This window comes from Lutjanus erythropterus, chromosome 3 (genome assembly GCF_056507025.1).
Source record: "Lutjanus erythropterus isolate fLutEry1 chromosome 3, fLutEry1.hap2, whole genome shotgun sequence".
NCBI lineage: Eukaryota > Metazoa > Chordata > Actinopteri > Lutjaniformes > Lutjanidae > Lutjanus > Lutjanus erythropterus.
Window position 1 is genome coordinate 49,234,071 of NC_139319.1, and position 10,386 is coordinate 49,244,456.

The 10,386-nt window shown below is 41.8% G+C and overlaps 1 protein-coding gene and 1 long non-coding RNA gene across 4 annotated transcripts; both read right to left on the bottom strand.

Annotated features, from left to right (window-relative positions):
- Positions 1–569: 569 nt before the first annotated feature.
- Positions 570–8,954, bottom strand: LOC146330975 (uncharacterized). Its single transcript, XM_084711488.1, has one exon. The coding sequence runs from the start codon at positions 8,682–8,684 to the stop codon at positions 7,158–7,160; it is 1,527 nt and encodes a 508-aa protein (XP_084567614.1). The 5' UTR covers positions 8,685–8,954; the 3' UTR covers positions 570–7,157.
- On the bottom strand, positions 570–9,953 carry LOC146330976 (uncharacterized). 3 transcript variants are annotated; one of them, XR_014769015.1, is made up of 3 exons: positions 8,953–9,953; positions 3,198–3,290; positions 570–1,168 (listed from the first exon to the last, which is right to left on the bottom strand). It is a non-coding gene; the product is annotated as an uncharacterized LOC146330976 (long non-coding RNA). The 3 variants fall into 3 exon arrangements; XR_014769016.1 differs by lacking the exon at positions 3,198–3,290; XR_014769014.1 differs by having other exon boundaries at positions 570–3,290.
- Positions 9,954–10,386: the final 433 nt, after the last annotated feature.

The following is a 10,386-nucleotide window of genomic DNA, read 5'->3' on the forward strand; positions in this document are numbered from 1 at the left end:
CAGCTAGATGATGGGGACCGCATTGCTGTAAGAAGGCACAATGAAGAGGTAGATAAAAACCAAAACCAAAACCATTATCCAAAATAAATGTAAAATTTTGTGGTGCTTTTGAATTAGCAATGCGGGGACATGATGAAAGGGATTCCTAAGACAACACCGGGATATTCAGAGGTTTAGTCAACTTAATGGCATCCATTGATTGGGACTTGAGGGAGCACCTTGAAAATGCGACCGTATTTAAAGGCACCTCGAAGACAGTTCAGAACAAGCTCCTGGACTGTATGCTGGCAGTTCTGAGAGAACAGATCATAGATGAAGTAAAGACAGCTGAGTTTTTAGCAATCCAGGCTGATGAAACTACTGACATTTCCACACACTGTCAGCTAGTCCTGGTACTAAGGTACACTGATGGACGCAACAATATACAGGAGCGGTTCTATGAAATCATCAAGCTACCCAACAGCTGTGCGGATTCAATAGCCAGTGCCTTATTGGAGAGGCTGCTGTCAGGTTTAACCCCCAACACTTGTAACAGCAATCTGCACACAAAGAAGACACAGAGAATTGAGTATATTTTACTTGCAAGGAGAGTGACAGGAGACTGCTCAGTTACAATCCTCCAAACTCACTCTGAGGCAGTCTCCGCTTCTCTTGCTTTTTATTTTGTTAGGAACGCCCTAGTTACACGAGGTCTCAACTGCTAAGGGAAAGGGAGTAATTTACTGCCAGTTGAGACCGATTCTCCTGTACAACAACGAATTATTTACAATGTAACTATTTCTTCTTTCACACACTATCTTCTGGGAACCCTCACTGCCGCACACAGGCAGTTCCTCCTTATCTGGATGGTGTCAAGGCTGTTTGCTGAGAGAACAACCTGTTCTCTCTTCCTGCAAGCATAGTAAGCACACATACACACACAATATGCAGAGCAATAGTCTAACTACATTAATAGATGAGTATATAGTAAAGAGTAGAATAACTTATGTACAATTTCTCTAACATTTCCCTCCTGTTTATTCACTTTGCACTATATCTCATTATCGTCTAATAACTTCTTCTTCTCAGATTTTCAGTTATAGAGTCATGTTATAGTACCAGTGTTACACTCAGAGGTCAGTGTCATCATCGTCTGGTTCACCATAGTCACCTGGATCAGGAAACAAATCTGAAAAATGTAAGGAAGCATCATCATCATCATCATCATCACTATCTTTCTGAGCTTCACCATTTGGGGTAAGAAGTGCATACATTTCTGATACTTCTGTCTTAACTGGCTGGATTGCAGTGGTAATCATTCTGGTGCATAATGCCCTAATGCAGGGAATACAACAACATCCACATAAGGTGAGGATAGCTGTAAATACAGCGATGGACATGAGGATAGACAACACCAGTTGCTTATATCTACCAAACATATCTCCAAACCCATCCCACATTGATGTGTCAACTCCAGAGTGGTCTTTCATTTTGCTGTTAAGGGACCTGAGTCCTTCTAAGGCCTTGGTGAGACTCCCGTCGGCTGCTGTATTGTTAGGGATAAATGTACAGCACTGATCACCAAATATGGCGCAGACTCCTCCTTTCTCTGCTAACAGCATGTCAACAGCAATTCTGTTTTGGAAAGCCATAAGGGAGGTAGCTGACAACTGCTCGTGGATGGCTGAGAAACCTTTTTCAGTGTTGTTGCCCAGTCTCTGCACGTTATAGTGGATGTAGTTGATTCTGTCTACATTTTTGTTTGTAGTGCACCACCAACATAGGATTGATTCAAAACCAGCTGCTACTTGATCTGCTAATTTGTATTCATCAGGAACACCTCTTGGAATCCCAATACTGTTTATGCAGGAAAAGTTTCCTGTAGCTACTTTGTTAGAGAATATAGGTTTCTTCTTTTCTTCTGCGGCTAAAGGATAAACTTTATCCCAGGATGAGCAATTTGTCGTAGGTGTGGTGTTGTTCATTACATCCAGCAAACATTTTGATTCTAAAGCTGAGGATACAACTTGTAAGACTGGTCTTGCTCCCATACATACTACACAATCTGTTTTTGCTGCTTGAGCTGCTTGTTCTGCCATTAAGAGCCAGTTGTTATCTATTTTAGAAATTCCTGTGCTAATTTTAAACCAGTCATCTGTGTCAGGCTTTATGTAGATCTTAGGTTTGATAGGAGAAACTGATTTTGGTCCTGGCGTAATGTCTGGTTGGGTCTGGTCTTGTTTAGGGGTAGAAACATTTGTCATCGTAATATTAGGACACAATAAAAACACAACACAGGGGTCTTTATCATGTGGTCTCCAGACACACAGGCCTAACTCGTGACACTGTGGAGCTTTTTGTTCACCAAACCCAGTGGGCGTCTTGAAAGGTTCTCCAGTAGTATTTACGTTTATCAGCATTGCGTTATTGACCTTGGTTAGAGAGACCTGTTTTCCCCATTGTTTAGCGGTATCTGAAAACCCGTAGGATGACTTGTCCCATGATCCAGTGGTGGAAAAAACATTCATCCAACCAAATCCTGCTGGATAACGTCTGTCCCAATGTTGAACTGGTTTCATTCCTTTATAGTCTAAATACCAATCGTACCCCTTCCAGTCGCTGACACCATAGCCTCCCACTTTTAACGTGTGGTCGAAGGTGAACACAGCCTTAGTGCTGTTGCTTTGGTAGCAGAAGTACAGTTCATTTGTCTTACTTTGATCTTTGTCAGTAGTATTGCAGGGATTTTTAATATATTCGTTCTGGATTTCTGAGCTGCTGGGCTCATAAGTTCCTGCTCTTTTCTGTACGCGAAGGTTATTTTCCCACAACAACAACATTATTGCTATTATTGCTCCTATCAGTCCACCTACCGCCACCATTTTCTTATGCGCCGGAGTGAGCATTCCGCCTGTAGGCCTGAAACTCCTCCTAATACCCTCAGAGTTGTGGACAATCTTCACCGGGTTTGAGACGACCGCAAACTGAAATTGCAGCCCCCTTTGTAGCCGGGCTTCCTCTGGAGGTTTGTTAAAGAGTTACGGTGCTACAGCAGATACCACAGTGCTATGATTGTGACGCAAATGAGGACGGCTACAGCGTATGCTAAGATAGAGATACTTATTTTACTCGTGTTCAATTACTTTCTTACAGTGTGTCAAATGAACCCATGTGCTTCTCTCTGCAATCTTTATTGCTGTGCCTGTAGTTAGCAATACCTGATAGGGCCCTTCCCACTTAGGTGAATGCCAGTGTTTCTTCTTTATGCTTTTTATCAGGACCCAATCTCCTGGTTCAACTAACAGGCTTTCCTGTGGAGACACAGAGGTTGTATCATCGTCATTAGTCTGATTTGTCAGTTGTTTTTGTTGTTGTTGTAGCATTCTTCTCATATAATCAGCTAAGGTACTTTCATCATCAGTTTCCCATATGTTCTTAAAGAATGGTAATCTGTAAGGTCTGCCAAATATGACTTCATATGGTGTCAAACCATTTGTGCTGGTAATGTTGATATACAGTTTTACTAATTCTAGGCATTTAGTCCATGGTCTTTTAGTTTCTTCCATACACTTCCTAAGTCTGTTTTTTATGGTTCCATTCATTCTTTCTACCAACCCTGCACTTTGTGGGTGATAGGCACAGTGATGTTTTAGGTCTATATGAAATGCTTGACCTATTTTAGTTATTATTTGATTTACAAAATGTGAACCATTATCACTGTAGATCTTTTCTGGAATCCCATAACGTGGAATTATGTCTTGGCATAAAGCTTTAGCTACTGTTAGCGCATCTGGGTGCTTTGTAGGAAAAAGCTCTATCCATTTTGAGAATGAATCTATTATCACTAAACAGAACTTTTTCCCTTCACTATTGTTAAGTTCTATAAAATCCATATGTATGTGTTGGAATGGATAATCTGGTTTTGGAAACTGCCCTCTCTTTGGTCTTAGATTACCCTGAGCATTATGTTTTGCACACACCAAACATGCTCTACAAAAATTTTTTGAATAGGAATTAAAGCCATAGGTAGTATATATTTGGCTTATCAATCCCACCATCCCTCCTGTTGAGACATGTGTCTTCCCATGGCTCAATATTGCTGCCCATTTGTATAGGTTTTTTGGTAGGATTGGTTTAGCTTCTGGTCATATATAGATTCCATCTTTTAGGTGTGCCCCTTTTCTTTTCCATTGTTCTTGTTCTTGTTTAGGTGATTGTTGTTGCATGTCTTGTAAAATTTTATCATTTAGAGCACTTTCTGTTAGGCTTAGAACTTTTATTTCTCCTTGTGCAGCTTCTTTTGCTGTTTTGTCTGCAAATGCATTGCCTCTTGAGACTGGGTCAGTTCCTGTTGTGTGAGCAGCGCATTTACATATTGCTAACTGTTTTGGCAGCTGCACTGCTTGTAGTAGTTCTGTTAGCAGCTTTGCATGTGTTACTGGTTTTCCTGTTGATGTTATCATGCCTCTATTTTTCCAATGCTGTGCAAACGTATGAGTTGTTGCATATGCGTATTGACTATCTGTATAGATTGTTGCTATTTTATCTTTCATGAGTTTGCATGCTTCAGTGAGGGCCACTAACTCTGCAGCTTGTGCTGAGAAATGTTGGGGTAGTGCCTCTGCTTTTAGGATTTTATCATGTGTTACTACAGCATAGCCTGTTCTTGTCTTTCCTGTTTCATCTTTCTTAGAAGAACCATCTACAAACAGGGTTTGTCCTTCTTCTAAAGGAGTGTCTTTTAAATCTGTTCTGCTTTTTGCTGTCTGCTCTGCTAATGCTTCACAATCATGAGTTTCACCTTCATCCTCTGTGGGAACCAGTGTTGCTGGGTTAAGTACTGTGCACCTTTCTATTTTTAGATGTGGTTGTGACAGTAGTATTGACATACATGACAAATGTCTTGCTGGTGACAGGAAACTCATTTTTGTTTGTAAAAGCAGAGCTGACACAGCATGAGGAACTTTCAATACTAGAGGGTGAAACAGTACTATATCTGCACTCGAGGTCACAGCCAGTGACGCAGCAATAACTGCTCTTACACAATGTGGCATTGCACATGCCACAACATCCATTTTAGTTGAATAGTAAGCTACGGGTTTAAGTTTATTTCCATGCATTTGTGTTAATACTGAGGTCATGAAATGTCCTTTGCAGTCTACCATTTGTACAAATTCCTTTTGATAATCAGGCAAAGCCAGTGTGCAGCTACTAACCATAGATTGCTTTAATTTGCATAACGCCTCTTCTGCTTCGGGCGTCCATTTTAGATTATCAGACATTTTCAGTTCTTCTTTGTACATGAGAGACTGCAATGGTGCTGTTAACTCTGCATAATTAGGCACCCAACTTCTGCAATAGTTTGTAAGTCCTAAGAAGGACATCATTTGCTTCTTTGTCAGTGGTTTGGGTGCTTGTAATATAGCAGTTTTTCTTTCCTCTAGTATAGTTCTTCCTCCTGCACTTAGTTGATGTCCTAGGTATTTTACTTTTTCTTGACAGAATTGCAATTTGTTTTTGCTCACTTTGTGACCTTCTTTAGCTAGATGTTTTAATAATGCTATTGTGTCTGTTTCACATCCTTCTTTAGTTTCTGACGCTACCAATATGTCATCTACATAGGTTAGCAATTGGCTTTTATTTGGAGGCTCGAAGGTGGATAAACTCGATGCAATTACTTGAGAGTAAATTGTTGGACTTTCACAATACCCTTGTGGCAACCTGGTGTAAGTGTATCTTTTCCCTTTAAATGTAAATGCAAACCAAAATTGACTGTCTTTATGCACTGGTACTGAAAAGAATGCATTACTTATGTCCACTACTGTGAAATACTTAGCTTTTGGGTTCAGAGAGTTTAATAGCGTGTGTGGATCTGCCACACATGGAGATCTTTGTATTACTGCATTATTTACCGCTATTAAATCTTGAACCATCCTCCACCCTGTTGATGGTGGTGCCTTTTTCACAGGAAATATTGGTGTATTAACAGGGGATTCAGCACATTCTACTAATACTCCTGCTTTCTTTAGATCTTCTATTACTGGCTCTATTCCTTCCATTGCATCTGGTTTTAGAGGGTACTGTTTTATTCTAGGACGATGTTCAGTTTTAGGTCTTATTATTACAGGTGGTGCTCCTTTTACTAGTCCTACATCTGTGGGTCCTTGGGACCATAGTTCTTCAGGAATCTGTTTTAGTAGCTCTTCCTGTTCTTCAGAGAAGAAAACTTGTCATTTTTGTGATTTTGCTAAATGCACGCCTGCATTTACAGTTACAGTCCAGAACAATGCTTTTCTGGACAATCCAGTGGAATCACTGTACCATGTGTCAACGCCTGTTTGTACCCAATCTTTTGCTCTTTCTCCTCTGTCCACCACCATGCTTCCTAAGTCTTTCCATTCAATGTTTTTACTCTTACACAGTGAAATATGGGGTCCACTGTATGATCTATGCCATACTTTGACTGCATCTGGTAAGACTGCTGCGGCTGCAACGTTTGCAGAATTATCAGAGTACAGATATGACACTGTTATTTTGGCAGGAGTGACTCTGTCTAGGCTTGCTTTGTACTTAGGATCAGGTTTATCAGTATACCACATGGTTACGTGTAGTTCGTCTGGTGACATTTGATCCTGTACCTGTCTCACTGCCTTTTTTCCTTCATCCATGAGACATGCTCCCGCAGAAACAGGAGGTTTATTTGGGACATCTAGCGTATAGTAGTAGTTAGGTTTTCCCATTCCCTGTACTACATACACTTGTTCTGGTTTCTGTCTGATTATTTTTAATCCATCAGGGGTTGGCATTATTGCTAAGCCTAAAGCCACTAGACCGTCCCTTCCTAGCAGGTTTACTGGGCATTCAGGTAACATTAGAATGGTCAACTGGCATGATTTGCCTTCTGGGTCTCGGAGCCAAATAGGCTCTGTCTCTTGGACCATTCTAACGGCACCTTGTGCTGCACGTACTGCAGTGTAGTTGGAGCTAGGTTTTGCATGTGGCAATGTTTCTCTAACTGTAGTTCTACATGCTCCGGTGTCGCAAAGAAATTTGACTGGAGTGCCTTGAACTATCAGTGTAATTTCTGGTCTGATTTTTTCTTCATAAAGCAGATCCTCTAAGTTTAAAATCTCTCCATCTTGTCCTATCTCCATTTCCAGCTGCTGTTCTCGGCCTAGTCATGCTTTCTGATGGTCCTGTGGGGAAGGGTTGCGTCTGCAGTTTTGGGCAATGTGGCCTTCTTTCCCACAGGACCAGCAGCCTCTAGGGTTATTACTCATACGTGATCCAAAGCCTTTGCCTCTACCTCTGCCTCGGCCTCTTCCTCGGCCTCTACCTCTACCTCCAGATTGGTAGAACACCATGTGTTCTTCTTCTTCCTGGTAGAAAATTGGTGTCTTTTGTTGTCCTTTCTTACTTTTAATAACTTTCTCAGCATGAAGGGCATGAGTTATGTATTCTGCGAGTGTTCCTCCACCCATGCCTATGTAATGGCGATTTACCCATCCACTAATTTCTGGTAAGGAGCCTGAGTGCAGTGCGTTCTTTAACTGCTGTCTATAGGGGCCATTATCATCTTCGCCTAATTCTAGTCCGCTATGTGTTCTGAACACTTTTTCCATCCTTACTCTGTATTCATCAAATGGTTCATCTGGTTTTTGTTTGCACCTCCCTATTTCAGTATAATTTGCTCTTCTCCTGTATCTTGTTCTGATTCTCTCTAGGAGCGGGTTTAATTGCCCTAATAGTGCCGGCGTGTCAGGGCCGTGGACCACAGGAGGTTCAGCATTATTTGTTGGGGAATAGTTTCCTTTAACGTGGTGCCAGTCTGGCCCTAGTTGGCACATCCAAACTTGTTGTACCTCCATACCATTCAGATGGTATGATCTCCTCAGGCTTTCCATTTGTCTCACACACTCTTCAACATCCTCTTTAGGATTTGGAATGCCTTCTACTGCTTTTCTCACATCATCTTGCGTCCATGTTCTATAAACTCTAATTATGGCTGGCTCGTCACCTTCACCTGCACGAGGGTTAGGCAATTCTATTAGGGGGAACATGTGCGCATCATGTTCTCCCAACGTTGACATTTTTGGAGTTGGAGTAGGTGACAGTAATCTTCCTGTCCCTGATGTTAGGGTTTTGGACCATTCCCCTACCCCTCCCTGCGAGCGTGTCTGTGGTCTTTGTGGGGTTTCTACCATTTGAGGTGTGTATTGTGGGGGTAATTCTTCTTTTTGTCCTGGTGCTGAGGCTTCTACCGCTTGTACCAGTTGTTGTCTTAGTATGTTATATGGGCCTGAATACTCATTGTCTTCCTTTTTGTGGAACATTACAGGTTTTTCTTTTATTTCTTTTTCTTTTTCTTTTTGTTCCTTTTCTGTTTCCTGTCTCTTTTTCTCCTCTCTTTCCTGTCTTGCCCTCCTTTCACCTTCCTCTCGCTGTCCTGCTATTTTCATCCAGACCTGTGTCTGTTTATAACCTTCCTCTCTCATTTTATTGTCTTTTTGTTTACATTTATCCCTTATTTTTTGTTGTAATTCTCTAATGCCTGCTGTGGATAATTTTCCATTAAAGTCATATCGTTTTATCCAGTGACATAGGGGTTCTATCGCTGAGGCATCTTCCTTTTGGATGACTTTCCAGTCTTTACACGTAAGATCCTCTAAGAGTTTCTGTTTTACTTTACTTTGTCCCTTTCCCATTTTGAACTAAATTTGGACTCAGTGGTTTTTAACACCTACTGTATTCTAACACTGAGTTTCTCTTTCAACAAGATGGCGATAAATGACCTTTTGTGGTAAAACTCACTTCAACCTTTTCAGGTGGAGTTTTCTTGCCTACATGCATCCACAAAGGCTCACCATTTGTTCCTTGTTGATTTGGTATAAAACACAATTACCTAGTGGTAATAGTATTTTCTTTCACACTCACTTTCACACTTTTGTCTTTCACACATAGACAGGACCTTACCGGATAGTCCTTCTTATTTCAACACAGAGGAGTCCGCCCTCCTTCGTAGGATTTAACTAGCTGACAGGGGACTCCGCCGTCCCTGTGGAATTATTCTGCTGCCTTTAAAGCAAGGGAGTCCACTTTTTCCTCCCGCGGAATTTAACTGTTTTTCGGTTTAACTAGAGGAGCCTACCCTCCCACGGAATTTAACTGTTTGAAATTCTTTACCTGATAGTGCCTAGGATTGTCAGGGTTTTTCTCTTGTCCCTCTCTTCAGGGATCTTTACTTCTATTTTACTTTTCTCTCAGTCATTCATTCATTCCTTTTGAATAAAAGTTCTACTCACAATTCTCTGAGTCCGTCGGCTTTCCTTCAACCTTTGGATCCCAGCTCGCGAGGGAGGGACCAGTCCCGGAAAGGGTCTTAGTGCTGTGGCCACAGTCTTGCCTGGATCTCACTTACGCGCTGGGATCGTCAGGTATCTTGGAATCCGGCTCGAAGGACCAATGTAAATGTCAGGTTTAACCCCCAACACTTGTAACAGCAATCTGCACACAAAGAAGACACAGAGAATTGAGTATATTTTACTTGCAAGGAGAGTGACAGGAGACTGCTCAGTTACAATCCTCCAAACTCACTCTGAGGCAGTCTCCGCTTCTCTTGCTTTTTATTTTGTTAGGAACGCCCTAGTTACACGAGGTCTCAACTGCTAAGGGAAAGGGAGTAATTTACTGCCAGTTGAGACCGATTCTCCTGTACAACAACGAATTATTTACAATGTAACTATTTCTTCTTTCACACACTATCTTCTGGGAACCCTCACTGCCGCACGCAGGCAGTTCCTCCTTATCTGGATGGTGTCAAGGCTGTTTGCTGAGAGAACAACCTGTTCTCTCTTCCTGCAAGCATAGTAAGCACACATACACACACAATATGCAGAGCAATAGTCTAACTACATTAATAGATGAGTATATAGTAAAGAGTAGAATAACTTATGTACAATTTCTCTAACAGCTGCACAGCATCCTTCCCGAGGGACAAGAAAAAAAGTTGATGGCCCAGGCATACGATAGGGCTGCGGTAATGAGGGGTGCCACTGGAGGAGTGCAGCGAAAGGTACAGGACATCTATGCAAACGCTCACTACATTCACTGTCATGCCCATCAGTTAAAGCTGGTAATGCAGCAGGCAACTTCCCACATCCCTCAGATCATTCACTTTTTTACTGACATGGGGGGATTTGCTTCTTTTTTCTCAAAAGCGAGCAAGAGAACTGCAGTGCTAGATGAGATGGTGGCGCACCGACTTCCAAGTGCATCGTCAACACGTTGGAACTTCAACAGTGGTGCAGTCAACCCAGTCTATGAGCACAAGAATGATCTGGTGAAGTGTTTTCAGACCATCTGGAACAGTGAAGCGTTTGATAGCCCTACGAAGAGAGAGGCTGGAGG